At 48.6% G+C, this 16,685-nt stretch overlaps 9 protein-coding genes across 9 annotated transcripts; 4 read left to right on the forward strand and 5 right to left on the reverse strand.

The window, feature by feature from the left end:
• Positions 1-62: 62 nt before the first annotated feature.
• Positions 63-1,640, forward strand: ASPWEDRAFT_152035 (H(+)-transporting V0 sector ATPase subunit d; the record flags this gene model as incomplete). Its single annotated transcript, XM_040829619.1, has 4 exons — positions 63-94; positions 157-245; positions 312-1,201; positions 1,254-1,640. The coding sequence occupies 4 exons, from the start codon at positions 63-65 to the stop codon at positions 1,335-1,337; spliced, it is 1,095 nt and encodes a 364-aa protein (XP_040690219.1). The 3' UTR covers positions 1,338-1,640.
• An 855-nt stretch (positions 1,641-2,495) lies between these two features.
• Positions 2,496-4,295, reverse strand: ASPWEDRAFT_130279 (ribose phosphate diphosphokinase subunit PRS5). Its single transcript, XM_040829266.1, has 3 exons — positions 3,045-4,295; positions 2,672-2,995; positions 2,496-2,616 (listed from the first exon to the last, which is right to left on the reverse strand). Exons 1-3 carry the CDS (start codon positions 3,945-3,947, stop codon positions 2,560-2,562), a joined length of 1,284 nt encoding a protein of 427 aa, XP_040690220.1. The 5' UTR covers positions 3,948-4,295; the 3' UTR covers positions 2,496-2,559.
• Positions 4,059-4,626, reverse strand: ASPWEDRAFT_412176 (uncharacterized protein). The gene has a single exon (XM_040835504.1). It carries the CDS (start codon positions 4,454-4,456, stop codon positions 4,169-4,171), a length of 288 nt encoding a protein of 95 aa, XP_040690221.1. The 5' UTR covers positions 4,457-4,626; the 3' UTR covers positions 4,059-4,168.
• Positions 4,296-5,679, reverse strand: ASPWEDRAFT_38143 (ubiquitin-like protein HUB1). The gene is made up of 3 exons (XM_040834834.1): positions 5,044-5,679; positions 4,852-4,990; positions 4,296-4,780 (listed from the first exon to the last, which is right to left on the reverse strand). The coding sequence occupies exons 1-3, from the start codon at positions 5,462-5,464 to the stop codon at positions 4,759-4,761; spliced, it is 582 nt and encodes a 193-aa protein (XP_040690222.1). The 5' UTR covers positions 5,465-5,679; the 3' UTR covers positions 4,296-4,758.
• A 1,275-nt stretch (positions 5,680-6,954) lies between these two features.
• Positions 6,955-9,036, forward strand: ASPWEDRAFT_152042 (uncharacterized protein). The gene is made up of 8 exons (XM_040829620.1): positions 6,955-7,189; positions 7,238-7,360; positions 7,412-7,694; positions 7,752-7,985; positions 8,032-8,212; positions 8,271-8,329; positions 8,378-8,436; positions 8,491-9,036. Exons 1-8 carry the CDS (start codon positions 6,995-6,997, stop codon positions 8,968-8,970), a joined length of 1,614 nt encoding a protein of 537 aa, XP_040690223.1. The 5' UTR covers positions 6,955-6,994; the 3' UTR covers positions 8,971-9,036.
• Positions 9,037-9,386: 350 nt separating this feature from the next.
• Positions 9,387-12,038, reverse strand: ASPWEDRAFT_38151 (pseudouridine synthase DEG1). The gene is made up of 4 exons (XM_040834835.1): positions 10,297-12,038; positions 9,890-10,020; positions 9,634-9,836; positions 9,387-9,570 (listed from the first exon to the last, which is right to left on the reverse strand). The coding sequence occupies exons 1-3, from the start codon at positions 11,875-11,877 to the stop codon at positions 9,785-9,787; spliced, it is 1,764 nt and encodes a 587-aa protein (XP_040690224.1). The 5' UTR covers positions 11,878-12,038; the 3' UTR covers positions 9,387-9,570; positions 9,634-9,784.
• A 163-nt stretch (positions 12,039-12,201) lies between these two features.
• ASPWEDRAFT_38152 (putative Rho-like small GTPase) lies at positions 12,202-13,705 on the forward strand. The gene is made up of 4 exons (XM_040834836.1): positions 12,202-12,561; positions 12,659-12,887; positions 12,956-13,075; positions 13,136-13,705. Exons 1-4 carry the CDS (start codon positions 12,470-12,472, stop codon positions 13,295-13,297), a joined length of 603 nt encoding a protein of 200 aa, XP_040690225.1. The 5' UTR covers positions 12,202-12,469; the 3' UTR covers positions 13,298-13,705.
• Positions 13,706-14,032: 327 nt separating this feature from the next.
• Positions 14,033-14,996, reverse strand: rps0 (40S ribosomal protein uS2; the record flags this gene model as incomplete). The annotated part of the gene is made up of 2 exons (XM_040837361.1): positions 14,033-14,762; positions 14,827-14,996. 2 exons carry the CDS (start codon positions 14,994-14,996, stop codon positions 14,033-14,035), a joined length of 900 nt encoding a protein of 299 aa, XP_040690226.1.
• On the forward strand, positions 14,922-16,440 carry ASPWEDRAFT_412267 (mitochondrial 37S ribosomal protein uS15m). The gene is made up of 2 exons (XM_040835506.1): positions 14,922-15,391; positions 15,452-16,440. Exons 1-2 carry the CDS (start codon positions 15,346-15,348, stop codon positions 16,300-16,302), a joined length of 897 nt encoding a protein of 298 aa, XP_040690227.1. The 5' UTR covers positions 14,922-15,345; the 3' UTR covers positions 16,303-16,440.
• Positions 16,441-16,685: the final 245 nt, after the last annotated feature.

Raw genomic sequence — 16,685 nt, forward strand, 5'->3', positions numbered from 1 at the left:
GAGCTCCAGGTGTCGTTGCGGAGCGCCGTGGGAAACCTCCAGGGCTGCCATCACCGTGCACCATGGAGGGCTTGTTTTTCAACGTTAACGGCGGGTAGGTTTGACTTCTGTCTCTGGATGGGCATCAGTGGGCTATTTGCTGATCACCGACCGCAGTTACATTGAGGGGATTGTCCGAGGGTATCGGAACAGCCTCCTCAGCAACCAGAACTACAACAACTTGACCCAATGCGAGACTATCGATGGTCCGTTTCTCTTTCCGGCTGTCTCGCTCCTGTATAGTGTCTTCTAACATATCGGTTGAATTGCAGATGTCAAGCTTCAGCTGGGTCCCGCATATGGGGACTTCCTCGCCTCACTTCCTCCCAACCCCTCGACCTCCTCCCTCGCCGGCAAGATGACCGATAAGTTGGTTGCAGAATTCCGCTATGTTATCGCTCAAGCTACGGGTTCCAACGCCAGATTCTTAGAGTATCTGACTTACGGATATATGATTGACAACATTGCACTTCTCATCACTGGCACTCTACATGAGCGGGACACCCGCGAGCTCTTGGAACGATGCCATCCCTTAGGATGGTTTGAGACTCTGCCCGTGCTTTGCGTTGCCACCAACATCGAGGAACTGTACAACTCTGTCTTGATCGAAACCCCACTGGCTGGATACTTCAAGGGGAGCCTTAGCCACCAGGATCTCGATGAGTTGAACATCGAAATCGTTCGCAACACCCTCTATAAGAACTACCTCGAGGACTTCCACAACTTCGTCAACACCCACCCAGACTTTGCGGGAACTCCCACGCAAGAAATCATGTCTGAGATTCTGCAGTTTGAGGCAGACCGGCGTGCAATCAACATCACCTTGAACTCTTTCGGTACCGAGCTTTCGAAGCAGGAACGGAGAAAGCTGTACCCCGAGTTCGGCAGGCTCTATCCCGAGGGATCGCTGATGCTCTCCCGGGCTGACGACCTTGAGGGTGTGTCACTCGCTGTCAGCGCCGCTGCAGACTACAAGGCCTTTTTTGACGCCGTGGGCTTGACTCAAAACGGCGGCGGAGGACTTGGTATGGGTGGAGGCGGTTCGGATGGAAAGAGTTTGGAGGATCTGTTCTACCAAAAAGAGATGGAGATGTCGAAGGTTGTGTTCACTCGCCAATTCACCCCGGCCGTGGTCTATGCGTGGATGAGGTTAAAGGAACAGGTGAGTTTCGCATGAAATCAATGCTTTGGTCATTGGGCTAACGGTGAAATAGGAAATCCGCAACGTCACCTGGATCGCCGAGTGCATCGCTCAGAACCAGAAGGAGAGAATAGGAAACTTTATCTCTGTCTTCTAAGCGACCTTTCTCCATAATTCCCGTCATGACAATCCCCCATGTTTTTTCTACATTATAAACCTCATCATATCCTCCAAACTCCCACACCTCCCTCCCTTCAATTTCGCTATTCCATTGTATCTAGCTCAAGTTGGTTTTGGTTTTTTGTTTCATCGTCGTTTATCGAGTACCCGGTCTCTGTAATGAGCGCAAATCTCCCGGCATATCCGTGCCGGTTTTTTTTTAACTGTGATTTCTACTGTCCTTTGCCTAAGGCGTTTGGAGAATCCTGATTCATGTGACATAGATGGAGAAAAATAACTTTTACGAATTCGGCTGTCGTATAACCTAAGCATACTAGGCTGGCTGGCTGGCTGCAGAACACACTTAGCACGTAACCAAAAAAAGCCAACTGTTGACCGCAAAAACAACATACATATATGAGTTGAGTAGTGTAGCTACCCCGCACGGGGGTTTGGGACCATATCAGAATCCCTGCGACAATCCTTGCGTCTGCGCGACATGCCACTAAAATAAACCTGATCTATTGTCTATAATCCATCACATCAGTATTCAATGATTGTACGTGCCTCTACGTCACACGTTCTGAATTCCAGGACCTGGTGAGTGACTGGTAGTTGTACAAGTTCGATGTTTGAACGAAAAAGGGCATTATCAATTATCGATCATACTGCATAGTTGAGCTATACTGTGCGTGGATGCAGATGTTGGTGTTACCAAGGGAGTTGGATCCAGACAATAGTTGGAATTGAAAGGCAAGACAAGCAAGCTAGGCTGGCTATATAGCAACGCTCATGTATATCATCACTTTTTAAGACAGAAGCGCCGGTTTATTGCGGCGGGAAGAGAATAGAGCAAAGCAAAGAGAAAACCCAGTAGATTCATCCCGACAAGTACATGGCAAAAGACGTTGCTTTTTTGTTTTGATTCAATATAGAACTGGTCCTTTCCAAAAGGCACCCTTTACATTTTGTTCCGACTCGGCGTGTTGTATTCAAAATATAAGAACATCAAGATATTTTCGGATATGGGAATCGATATGTCTAATAGAATAGACATGGTAGTAGCAGAAGGTGTGTGATCACCCTGGACATAATCTATGTCAAAAATAGAAAACAGTATATGGCTTCATTCATTGCAGTTCCTTTTTCTTTTTTTGTTCGTTTCAAAATGTCATTTTTCAAGTAAAACGTGAGAAATTGCACTCATATAGACATTTCCATTAGTCATACTGGAAAAGAACGCTGATACTCTCACCGTGGTGGACACGACGGATGGCCTGCAAAATATTAGATACCATCGCTCATTAAATTAAGAAAAACCGGCTAACATACCTCTGCAAAGACGTGGCCAACCTCCAAAACCTCCAGTTTGGGGCAGTGGCGCAAGTGCTCAGTCTGGTCAACGCTGTTGGTTACAACCACCTTGTCCAGGGCACTCGCGTTGATGCGCTCAATGGCATCGCCAGAGAGGATTCCATGGGTGACCAATGCATAGACCTGAGATGCGCCCTCTTTCTTCAAAAGTTTGGCGGCTCTGGTGATGGTATTCGAGGTATCCGCAAGATCGTCGACCAGAATGGCTGTCCGGTCTCGTACGTCGCCAACCAACATCATGGTCGCATTCTGGCGATCCGTGATTTTTGTTGGGCGTCGTTCCTGCAGAATGATTAGACGCCTTAATTCAAAATGCGTACAACAAACGTACCTTGTGAATTAGAGCAAAGTCGATGCCCATGGAGTCTGCAATTGCAGTTGCTCGCTTAGCACCACCTGCGTCGGGGCTGACAACGACAGCGTTCTTGTAGTTGGGGATGTTCTGAGCGATATAGCTCTTGAGGAGCGGCCTCCCATACAAGTTGTCAACAGGGATGTCAAAGAATCCCTGGTATTGAGGGTCGTGCAGGTCCATAGTGATGATGTGGTCTGCACCGGCGCAGGTGAGTAAGTCGGCAACCAAAGTACCTGCGCGAGCCAGCCACTGCTTGTAGCCGGGACGAGGTTGGAAACCGTTGATTTTCGACGAAGCGCTTCCCTCATCTGACTTGGCCGATTCAATAGTGTTGCTGCGGGGAAGTCCATTCGCAGGACGCTTCTTCACCGGACTGCCATTGATTGCATCATCTATTTGAGCCTTTGCGAGGCCCTTCTGCAAATTGTCGACGCTGTTCAGGACACTGACACTCTCGGGCTTCGCAGGGTGCGGGGTTGGCGGGGTACTCTCGAAGGTGTAGGCATTGCTAGCATCAGCCTTATCGTTCGTGGGAACTTGTGCCTTGGCAAGAGGAGCTCCAGTTTTGTTGTAAGGGATATCGCTTTGGCGAGAGTATGGGAACAAGGGCAGGACAGCAGTCACTCGTCTGGCGGAGGCGGTCTTGCAGGCAGAAATGGTGATGAGAAGCTCCAAGAGGAGATCATTGACCTTTCCACACCCGGACTGGATGATATATACATCCTTTCCACGAACGGACTCCTTGACTTCCACCCGAGTTTCGCCCACAGCAAATTTTGAAAGCAGCACATCCGCTTGTGGAATACCCAGCACATTGCATATCGACTCGGTTAAGCCCGGGTGGGAGGAACCCCCAATGACGACAATATTGCGAACCATTGTATCGGGGTGCTCGATTCGACGGGGTTGGGGAAAGCTAGAGGGATAGAGGGCGACTGGAGAGGGAAGTGGTGGTTGACCCGGAAGCGGAGACAGACGAGGTTCCGAAGAGGGAGGAAATCTGGGGGGGCGATCAAGACCGGTGAGACAAAAGGCCAAAAATAGGGAAGCAAATCGAAGGCGAAATGTGTCAGAGCGAGGGACGTAAGAGAGCAACTACCTCATGGCGGACAACCAAGAGCGTAAATAGGGTCCGCCGAACAGATCAAACAAGGCATTTGAAACAGAAGAGAATTGGAGCCAAGGGATCTTAAGGTCCCGCGATAGAAAAAAAAAAAAAAAAAAAAAGCCTCTCGCAGTGGAACCAACCGGACGTTTTTTTTCCTGCCTCGGGCGTCTACCGTGGCAGCCTCATAAAACAGGCAGAAACATACCGGAACAGGCTTAGTGCGGGCGTTGCATTCTCCAGAGCCCCGCCGAAGCAGGAAAAACGAGGGAAATAACATCATCCAGGCAACAAAAGAGCAATCAGCAAATGGTCAGCATGTAGCACAAGGCACCATGGAAAGCTAGTTGCTGATTTACAATGAGGGCATGGGTCTCCATTTGCTGGTAGATACATGAGAGGTTGCATTTGGGAATATCCGTTCCAAGAGTATTAAGAGAACAAGAAAGAAAGAAGAAAGGAAAGGAACTCCTGATAAAGAACTCCTCATTGCTCCAGATCCAGATTATTGATTTTTGATACAAATATAAAAAGGGAGCAGAAGCATAAGCTCGCAATGCGCAGATCGTTTCATGTCTGGAGTGTTTATTCTCCCGTTCCAACCTCACTGTAGATCATATGATTAGTATCTAGGGCTAATCGAAAGAGGGATTCGACGGGATGAGAAGTTTTGCTCACAGGTCAATTTGGACACCATTCGAGACACCGTAATCCTCCAGTGTAAGTTGGTCTTTGAAGGGACGCTCGCCCTGGCGTTTAAGTAGAATCTCGTGAGGTTCGCGCCCGATACGGGCAGCAACTTGGGCCTTGAACAGCTCTGGCCAACGTTAGACAGCTGCGATAACCATGAATAGGAGGGAGGGAACAAACTAATCGGGTCTGACGCCAGACAAGGAATCGCAGCTTTCGTTCCCAGACGATCGTTGACATGGACAACAATCATCGGCTCTGAAGATTGCGGCATAGCTGCAGCGGCCTTCTTTTCCCTCTTCTCTCTCTTTCTTTCCCGGCGCTCCTCTTTCTCCTTGTCGCCGTCGGGTCGTCTTCGATCGCGATCGCTATCCCTGTGTCTGTCTCCATACCGATCTCCGTCCCTGTCCCTTCGTGGCGAACGTCCCCGGTCTCCGCGATCGCCTCTGTCTCTGTATCCCCGGTCTAACCTGCGGTCGTCGCCGTGATCATCGTCGCGTCTTTTCTCCTTCCACCGGAAGCCTCCTCCTGTCTTTTTCGGTCGGTCTCTTTCGCCATCGTATCTCCTCCCTGGAGATCTGCTTCTGGCACGTCCTTCCATTTTCACGGACGGATAAATGTAAAATGTGGTGGTTGTGTTTGACAAGACAGCCAGCGGTTTACACAGCGATGCGCTCTGGGGCACGTGATGATAACAGTCACATGATCAACAGAAGGGTAAACATTTCTTTTACAGCAGTTTCGACAATTTATAGGATTATTTAGAGACTCTCCCGGAAACACTGGAAGAGGCATCTATTGGTAGGAATTAAATAATTCCATGTTCTGGTCCAGTGGATTCGGATCATCAGAAAGCCAACGGCAGTCGCTGTCGTATCGGCAAAATATACTTCACGAGTTGAGCAACATGCATTAAAACCAAATAACCAGACTCTTTAGAAAGCCTGAGGCTTAGTAACTTAGACTGCATTACATGAATCTATTAGCTTCTAGCAGCCATTTACAATCTGCAGTTAATCATCACTGCATGCTGACACTGACTCGGACAACAGCCAAGACGGGGAGTATCGCCTGGATAGCATGCGGCAATGCCTAGAAACTACTTTAGAAACAACATGCAGAGTTAAATTGGGCTTGAATTCAGATCTCTGGCAAGCGGGGTAAGTGGGTCAATCCATTCAAGTTTAAGATCTGGACAGGGGATTCTCAGTCTATAATCTGCATGATAACCTTATGGAGTCGTCGCTGTTGAGGTATTGGGCTGTTGGAGATAGTATCCGATTCTAAACACGGATTTGTTTGGGTAAAAATGCCTATTGAGAGCAGAGCAGCTTTGAAGAATCGCCATGACTTTGTCTTCGTCAGGGATAAGTTAGATGTAGTTGTTCCTCTTGCCGCAAGGGCTCTTAGACACGCGATGCATAAACCGAGGTTTATCCGAAGTATAAAGTCAACCTTTGATCGATTTATTGATTCATGATGATCTAAACTGTTTCGAGAGATGTTAATAGAAGGCACATTGGTGCCTTGCATCGGAGTTGCTCTATTTTATCTGATTCTGGGAGAAGCGCTTAGAGCCTGATTGGCGCCAAACAGTATTATTCCATTTGTTCATCGATATGTGCATATAAACCTAGATATAATTAGCTTGCCCCCATTGAATCAGTGATATGAATGAATGATACTCGACTGTGATTCATAATGCGTATTGTGTACATATCTAACCTTGTAAGAATGATCTTAGTACATACCCGACATGGGTTCTGATAGATAATAGTGAGCAAGGCTGTACGGTCAACGGCTCGCAAACTTCAATGCCACATTTTTTGTGTTGTCCATGATCGAGTAAATGCTCAAGGCTCGGATGTTGCCCCTTGCCTTTCTTATGCAGTCAGCCTGCTATCACACGCTGTGCGATGTTGATCTAGACGTGGTCGATTTCATTGGTTTCACAAGGTGGCGGAATGCAACTGGGACATCGATTTGCATCCCTATCTCGATTACTGGGCTTGCAAGGAATACAGTCAAAAAGCTGCGGCTATAACTATAAAGGGGCGGCTCTTCAGAATCCCATAAGTAAGCCTACACGTATCTCAACCCTCTGAATATCCGGCAATTCGGGGGAACTAAAATGGTCGACTATTGCAGCAACGCAGGTGTTAATATTTCGCCGAGTGTCAAGGAAGAACCAGCACGGGATTCAACAAAACATGATGAATTTGCCATCCATGTCAGCAGCCATGGTGAAGAAATGCCCCGCCAGTTCAGCTGGTCTTCTGCTCTAGCATTGGGGTTCTCAATCACGAATTCATGGGCTGGATACATGGTATATCTACTTCAAACTAGCAGCGAATATTGTACTGACTGGTGGTAGAGCAACTTTGGTCAGAATGTCACCTATGGAGGACGACAAGTCTGTCTTTTCAGTCTGCTTGTCGCATTCGCGGCGCAGTTGATCATCACAGTTGGACTGTCTGAGCTTGCCTCAGGGTTTCCGGTGTGTAACCCCAGTGGTATCCTCAAATGACTAATTTAATGCCTTCTCTAGTCGAGCGGTGGCCAATATTATATTTGCTTCATCATCAGTCCGGAAAAGCATCGTCGCTTCTCTGGGTTTGTTGTGGGATGGATATCCGTTTTTGCATGGTGGATTGTCACGTATGTGCCCATTGAATGCTCATTAACCCTGTTGGCTAAAACACTCGACAGCTGCTCTGGAATTTCTCTCTCCTCCAATGCTCTTACTGGGATAGTCCACTTCTGGGATTCTGATTTCGTGCCCACTCAATGGCAAACTTATCTTGTATATGCTGGCGTCTCTTCTGCTACATGTAAGTGGTTGAGGGTTGACCAAAGTTTTGGCAAGTAAGCCCTACTAATCGTCACAGTAATTCCACTATTTGTGGTACCGAAGAAAGTCTCTTTGCTGGTACAGTGCACGTTCTATATCTCCATAATCGGATTTATACTCTTCTTCGTGGTCTCTCTGGGAATGCACCGGGGACCGCAACATGCCGAGTACATCGTGCAATCTGGCCAAGGAAGCAGTGGCTGGGGTGAAGGCACCGCTTGGATGCTTGGGATAGCCAACGCCATGTATCCTTTTGGAGGACCAGATGCTGGTGAGTTCCGGGTATCTGTCTGGTAGTGCCGTGACTAAACAAATAGCTATCCATATCAGTGACGAGATAAAGGACCCGGGACGTCGCATACCCCAGGTCATGATGGCAACCTTGGTTATCGGCTTGTTGACTTGCTTCCCCCTCTTCGTTGTCTTCATGTCGTTCATGAAGGACATAGACGCCGTTGTCAACGCGCCACTCCCCAGTATCGAACTGGTTAACCAAATGTATGCCCCCCCCCCCTTCTCCCGCCGTCAAAGCGAGATAGGGCTGAGAGTTAATCAGAATTGGAAACAAAAACGTAACAACGTTCTTGTTTGTTTGGCTATGGATTGTATATACAGGTAAGTCCGGTTCTTGTGCTTTGCGGAGCTTGAACTAAGGAACGATAGCTGCAATTCCCGCGCAATGGATAACTTGTGGAAGAACTACCTGGGCATTTGCACAAGATGTGAGTCTTTTCTCTTGCCATGTTAGTCACTTTCAAGTACTTACCAAAGGCAAGCACGGCCTTCCCTTCTCTGAATATTTCTCCCGAATCGATCCTGGACTCAAATTCCCCGTGCGAGCCACTATTGCCGCCTTCCTTTTCACCTGTATCTATGGCCTTCTCTATCTTGCATCCAGCACGGCATTCAATTCAATCATCACCACAGCAGTATTGTTCTTAACCACCACCTATGTGGTCCCTCAGGGCATCCTTTTGTCCCAGGGTCGCTCGCGCTGTCTTCCAGAAAGCAGATATCTCAAACTGGGGTACGTTGGCCTTTTCTGTAATGTATTCTCAGTCCTCTATATAATTGTGCTGGGGACATTTCTCTGCTTTCCACCGTTGCTTCCGGTGACCAAAGGCTCCATGAGCTACACTAGCCCAGTTCTTGTTGGTTTATTTGCGGTGATTGTTGGAATGTGGTTTATATTTGGGAGAAAGAAGTTTCAAGGACCAAAGATAGACTGCGATATTCCCAGAAATAATGAGAAATGAAGGAATATCAACACTAAAATGATGATATTGAAACAGAATATCGATACCTGACTAAGCAAGATACTCAGGCTAAACCCAATCTGGTAGATAGCTGTGCCAGCCAGACTAACCCGTAAACGAATTAGATCAGGTCAAGGGTCCCTGAGCATTTATGATGACGGCCTCTATCTCCAACTCATTGCTAAATCGCGACTGATTCTAACAGGCCGTATGGCCCCAATTCGTCTTTATAATATACCAAGAAAACTCCCAAATACCAATCCCTCATGCCTGTCCGCCTTATAGTCCGGCGTCCCTCCCCGACGACCGTATCCTTCACCATCTCCAACGCGTCCCACCGAATTAGCACCCCAGCGAAACTCCTCTTTTACCTCCAAATCCTCCTACGTGCGTTGGTTTTCGTTTGTGTACTGCTGGTGGATATCGCGAAATTGCGACACTCGTTCTTTACACAAGACGGGTCTTTTGTGCGCTGGACGGCTATATGGTCGAGTCCGTGGGGGGCATTTGCCTGTCGCATTGCGGATAAATACAGCCCGGGAATAATAGCGGTGGTGAGCATATTAGTGATCTATGCTGTCTTCAGGAAGGAATATACAGGTATGTTTGAGACTACGCTGTGGGATATACGGTTATGGTGATAGGTGCTCATCTGGAATACAGAGGAATCGCTCTTGGTTATACGTGGTCTGGGTATTCAGACGTCGACTTCTTCCTCGACTTATTTGTCCAAAGCCGCTACGAGATTCATTCCAACCACTCAGATTCAAGACATTGTGATTCATGAGGCTTTCAAGGGATTCGAGGTCCGGTTTTATCTTGCTGTGATAGTGGAGGGGGAGCCTAATGTTCTGGTGGTGTTTCCTGTGAGTATTTCCTGCATGGAGGATTGTCCCCGTACTGACAAACATCGCGTTAGACATTACTACCAAAACGACCGATGCTGGAAGAAGTCTGGAGAGGGTCTCGACACTGTCTGTATGATGCAAAGTCATGAAAATTATGTATTTGACGGGTGATCAAATGCTGCTCTATTTGGGTTATTTTGAGGTGAGTATTTACAATATCTATCTATGCATTTCCATCATTTCCATCTTGCTTTTTCGCAATTTTCCGTTGCTTGGTTGCAAGCCACTTTGCGTTGAGAACCTCTACGCTTTCCACCTTTCTTTTCTGCATGACGGGAATATACTTGCCACCTACTCTGGGCTCGTCACCGCCAGTAAACAGCTTTTGTCCTCTGTTTTGTTTTGCCGAGCTTCCCTGTCTGAAGCCTCCCTGGCTGATAATGCTTTGATCACCCTGACTAACGGCCAAGTCGATTAGGGAACTTGCCAGAATCTCGTCCATTTTGCGCTGTCTCCAGACAGACCAGAGCCCGTCGACAACCCCTCCAATACCAAATTTGCCGTCTCCCTTGCCGCTCTGCGATTTGAACATTCTGGGGTCACCGGCATGGATCCATTCCAGGGAATCCTCTTGGCTGTCTGTTGTCTCATCTGGGAAGATGCAGTCCCAGAGGACAAGCGGGGCATCGGAGGCCATCTCGTAGGTTGGCTTACGCGGGTTCTTGGAAATGTCCAACAAATCGCGCACAATAGTCGGCGACTCGAGCCCTTGGCCGACTAAGAATAGGACGCCTACGATGTGCCGAACCTGGTGCCACAAGAAAGCAGAACCATGAAGAGTGAACACATAAACCTGGCCTGTACTAGGAGCATCAAGGCCATTTTCCATGGGCGTGTCCTCGAGAGCTTGGAAACCTGGTTGACCCACATACCCTATTGAGTTGATTTTGGGATCGACAACTTCAATATCAGCGCGTGCAATAATGCGTTCAAAGTTTTCAATTTGCTTGCTGGTATCCACCTTGCAGAAGTTTCGGAAATCATGCACACCCTCGAAGTACTTGGCGGCTTCGCGCATAGCATCGATGTCCAGCCAGCCTTCTCGGTACTTGGTAGGAGAGGTACCATTTTGCGAAAACCCAAGAGGTCCAGGGGTAGGAGAGAATGCAGGCTGGGTAAAGAAGTATTTATATCGGCGCTGGCGGCAAGAAAACCGGGCGTCAAACCCAGCAGGCGGGTGTGGACACCATGCCAACATTCGAATATCTTCTGGAAGCACTCTGTTCAACATGCTTACGTAGGGCAGCTCGTCTGCAATATCATCCCAGTTATCCTCGGCAATGGTGTCCTTGGAATCCCCATCTTCTGTAGCAGCTTTGGTATTCTTTGGTCGCGCACTTCGTAGTCTTATTCCAATGACTTGTCCAAAAGCACTCACACCACGGTCAGTGCGCCCAGCTTTAGAGTAATCGCAACCCTCCCAGTCAATCGAGTACGGCTTCAACACTCTTGGTCCTTGTTCTTTGAATTCATCTGACGTCGGGTTCGTAGGGAGAATCAAACGAGTCCTCCGCAAAGCCTTCCATAACTCCTCCTCAATAGTCGGAAGCGGCGTGATATTGCCATTCGCATGCTCATATCCATTGTACCTCTGGCCCAGATACGCAAATTTCAGTGCGATGAAGCGAGTATTGTACTTGGAAGGATCAATTTCCCGACCACTCTTCAAGGGGCGACTGGGCGCGGGCGTATGCGTGATGTCGGTATCTCCAGGTGACAGCGGTCTCTTCTTCGCATTCTTTTCTGAAGCACCCTTAGCCGAGTCCTCTACCGCTTTGGTATTATCATCGCCGGAGGGAATAGAAGGAGGAGCGGGGTTCGAGGCAGCGGCGTCGGCGGCGGCGTCGTTCAGAGCAGGATTGGAAGGCGAAGCAGAATATTGAGTCGTACGAGAATGCAACTGACGTTCCAACTCCGTGATCCTAGAAATCAAACTGGAATTACTCCAAGTCGAGTAATCAGGTTGTCCCTCGGGGACTGGCTCCCCGGCACTGGACATGGTTTTGGTCGTGGTGATCGGGCGAATATTCACGTGTTTGCGGAGGGAGGACGGTGTTTCTTTTCTGAACAGGGCGTGCTCTGTAATGCGATTCAGGCCGGAAGAGGGTCTTGTGTGGAATCTCCACATTCCCTTGGAAATTAGAGATGGTGGATGTGGCTCGGTTGGATTTTTGGACGGGGAAAATGGCGGTTCTTCTCAAAAATTTAGAGTTGGGTTTCTGCGATGTAATTTTCGTGTATTGTAATATTACCGTGATTGGGATGGACGATAATGTAGATCTATCAATGATTATTTGTGTTTATCAAACTTCGTTTACATATAGAAATGACCAATTATAAACTCGGATATAAACATATATATCTCTTCTGGCCCTGCGAGCTTTAAATTGTCTTCTGATGGTTGGTTTGATGCGATACATACAACCGTTCCCCGGATCCTTATCTCGATCTCCATCGACTTCGTGACACCAACTGCTTCAAACCAGCTTCACATCAATGCTAATTCTACTAATTACAGGGAATATATCCTATACTAAAAGACCTGCTCCCAAAATTTCCAAGTAATATCATACAGAGCTCCAACTTGCTCCATGGCAGAGCCAGAGAGTCGCCCAGAAAGCGAGACAACCGTCACCATATTACTACTGGGCGATTCAGGATGTGGAAAATCAACGTTCTTGTCGTGAGTTGAAGCCCCGATGTCTCTTATTTCCTGGACATTTAGTCTTTGGGCTCTGGGACTCTTAAATGAAAGACAGAATATCTAACATGCCATATAGTCGTCTCAAAAACGGAGGCAACCTGAGAGCACCATCAGGTGGCCAACTTGAACTTTTGCGTGACAGTGACCAGCCATTCATTTACGATATTCGCTTCTCAAAGAAGAGTTTTACTCTCGAACTCTACGACACCGCAAGTCCTAATCAGCACTGGTCAACATTGCAGCCGGCGGTTGTGCTTCTGGCATTTGATATCTCGAATAGAGACACATTAGCGGGACTCAAGAACGTACGTACCCACTCAATTCCCAAGGTATCTGGCTTGAAGAAACTAAACAAAAGCTCATTCATGCGTAGTGGCGAAACGACATCACGAGATATTTCCAGCATGGCCATGGCGAACGAATCCCCATTATGATGTTAGGTCTGAAAAGGGATCTTAGGGTGGACGGCGAAGGACTTATCTACCCACAAGAGGTAAGTGGAATCAGTCCATGTTGAAGCTCAGTTATCGATCTTTGGGTCTAATTAATGCAGTCATACCGTATCGCCCAGGAATTGCGCTGCGATCGATATGCAGAATGCTCTGCTGTGACTGGGGAGCTTTTGGCCGAGACATTCGAAGATCTTGCAAGGCTTGCTGGTATGACGACTACAACGACTGGAGGGCAGACAAATGGTGGTTGTACTATTCTTTAATATTGGGTGGTGTTTTTAGGTGTTTAATGATATGTTATGATACCATGAAATCTTCGAAGCATGTTTAGACTGGCTTCTTTTGTAGTACGACTATTTTGAAGTATTGGCCAGGGCAGATATCTAATGCCAACTGGAGATACTGTACGACATCATTTACCATCCCGGGAACTTACAGTGTATATAAAGATTACGCGGGAAGACAAGGATATGGTGCACAGGTGGTAGGATCATTTTCAATTACGACTGAAATAAACATACAAGGAGAAACCAAGGTAACGATTAAGTCCACCTTGTGAAATTGACAGCACAGGGCTTTCCCCCAGAAGTTAGAGCAACAACTGGATATCTTTCCCTCATCAAGCGCCAGTCAACGATTGGGCTATGCAATTCCTCCCCGATGTAAAAAAACAAGACGTAACGTAATGGAGATACCATGGATAGAAAAAAAAAAGGGCTGAGGTGATGAGGCTCCCGTTGAAAAAAGCTTTCTTCTTTTTTTCGTTTTGAAATATTTCCAGAACAGAGAACTAGGATAGACATGTCAAGGGCTTTTGCGGGTGATGCCTGCAGGGGCGGCTGTCGTCAATGGATCGTGAAAAGAAAGAAAAATGTTCTTTTTTTATAATGCTTCTGCTTCTATGGCGGAAACATCACAATCCCCCCCGGATCGCCATGGTCGTAAAAATCTTTTCCCTCTCAACAGCTGTCCTTTTCACCACGAACTTTTTTTTAAATCTACCACTTGCCCTCGGCGGGCTGGGTCTCAGCCCAGCTCTCACCGGCGGGAGCGGGAGCGCTGGCAGCAGCCCAGTCACCACCGTCAGCCTCCCAGCTGGCGGCACCAACGGCGCTAGCGGCGGCGAAAGCAGTGCCGGGGGCGTTGGCACCAGCACCCTGGACGTCCCAGTTGTCACCAGCGAAGCCAGACTCAACGGCACCAGCGCCGATCTCCTCAGCACCGGGGACCTTGGTCTCGTCGGCGATATCCTTGTTCTCCTCAGCCTCGGGGTCACGGTAGAAGTACAAGTCGACAACGGTGTCCCACTCAACCTCACGGGAAGCGAGGGTACCACGGAGACGGAGGACCTCACGGGCCAACAACCACCAGACGAGACCGATGGCGTGACGACCCTTGTTGTTGGTGGGGATGGCAACGTCAACGAAGTCGGTAGGGGAGTCAGTGTCGCAGAGAGCAATGACGGGGATGTTGACGTAGCTGGCCTCCTTGATGGCCTGGGCGTCGGTGCGAGGGTCGGTAACGATGATCAGGCGGGGCTCCTTGAAAGAGCGGGTGATGTAGTTGGTGAAGTTACCGGGGGTGAAACGACCAGCAATGGCGGTGGCACCGGTGTGGGAAGCGAACTTGAGGACAGCACGCTGACCGTAGGGACGAGCGGAGATGACACAGATGTCAGCGGGGTTGTCGATGGCGGCGATGATACGGGCAGCCAGGACAATCTTCTCCCTGTAATTTTTGCGCATATTAGAGCTGGCCCAAAAGATCGGATATATAATATCCAGCTACATACCAGGTCTTGCCAATGTTCAGGACATTGACACCGTCAGGGCGAGTCTTCCAGAGGTAAGGCTCCATGTGCACCTGGAGGTTCTTGGATCCCAGGTGGCACTGAGCTGCCAGGAGCATCTCAATGTCCTGGGGGGTAGGGTTGAAAATCGGGGGGAGGTTGGAGGGGGCCATGGTGGACGATTGATATGGCAAAGGACAGCGAATTGAGTATATCAATCGGTCTGGCGGCTTGTCGCGATGGTGTTGAGGAGAAAAGACTGACGCCAAAGTGAACTTTCCTCTCCGCGCTGAGAAGTTCGACGAATATTTCGCTTGCGCGTTGTGAGCTTTAGGGCTAGGGTTGGCCGCCGCGGCAGAGCCTCCGATCCCGTGCCAAGTCCAATCACGTGATGCTACCTCCCGATGCGGACTAGCGTAATATGGCGGTCTTGAGATTTCGGAGTCTCCAAAGGTTGCGGACGAGTCGATTATTGTTGTTGCTGGGTGTCTTGCAGCCATTGTACGTCCGCATCAACTCATCATGCCTCCCCGTTTGTTTGTCCAGCCTTCTTTCAAGGCGTTTTCGGGTATGTTTATTTTACTATTGAGTCCCCGTTCTAAATGCCGGAGCTGACGGACGATATCAGGTTCTTCCTATGCCCATAACCCGCTCGCCGCGCTGTCCGCAAACCCATGCAAGACCTCTGTGAGAGCTGGATCTCTGGAGACCAGGGAAAGGAGACGACACGACCCGTTTTTGACGGCACAGTCCCGGCAGCGCAAGGCTGCCAACCTGTCTCGCCAGCAAGCCCTTGTCCAGGAACGGGAGGCTAGTGTGGGCGATCCGGTGCACAGCGAACCAACCCCATTCATTCAAGAGCTCAAGTCTGCCCAGCCGAGCCCGGATGCGAAGCTCAATCATTTTCTCAATGCGGAAGGCCTCGAGCAAGCTTTGGAATACTCGAAGAACTTGACGTCACCTATCGAGAACCAGGACCGTGACACCGTCGACCCCCAGCTCGAGAAGGAAGCCGCAGAGAGACATTTGAAGGAACACCAAAATGCCCAGGAAGCGATCAACCGCATCATCAACCTCAACAATGGAAATAACAAGGACCGTCTTCGCGTCAACGTTCAGAAATGCATCGAGACTTTTGGACGACACAACACCGAATCGTTTCTGCCTCCAAAGCCCGCGGCCGTAGCGCACGAGTCCGCCACCGCTCATCCAGAGAAGACCCCTCGCGTTGGACAGGATACCGGCTCCCCGGAAGTGCAGGCCGCCATCCTCACCGCAAAGATTGCCAACCTGTCTAGACATCTCCAGTCCACCAAGAAGGATATGCACAACAAGCGGAATTTGAGAATTCTTGTTCACAAGAGACAGAAGCTACTGCGATACCTCCGTAAGAAGGAAAGGGGTGGCCCGCGATGGCAAAATCTCATTGAGACTCTTGGGCTGTCGGACGCTGCCTGGAAGGGTGAGATCAGCATGTAATGGACCGTGGGCGTTTTAATTTCGTTTTTCTTTTTTACCTCCAAAGTTGAGTATTGGCGTGTACCATTTGGCATTCGGAGCACCCAGCGTGTACCACAGAGAGCTTACAAGTTCTCCCTATCGAACCACTCTCTTCCATGATATTTGTGATATCTACTGAGAGACCTATCTTGTATAAATAGACACCTTATTCTTGAAAATCATATTCCGTTTTATGAAACCCAGGGTCTTGTAACTATTGGATGTAGCAGTAGCTGCCATAGATTGAGAGTGTAGTTAGGATTTCAAGATGCGAATGTTGACCAATTCACAGTGTGTTATTGACTCACCATTAATTGTATTCAATACTTGAAACCCATGAAACACAGGAGTTTTTTATTTCC

The sequence above is a fragment of the Aspergillus wentii genome (genome assembly GCF_001890725.1).
Source record: "Aspergillus wentii DTO 134E9 unplaced genomic scaffold ASPWEscaffold_3, whole genome shotgun sequence".
NCBI lineage: Eukaryota > Fungi > Ascomycota > Eurotiomycetes > Eurotiales > Aspergillaceae > Aspergillus > Aspergillus wentii.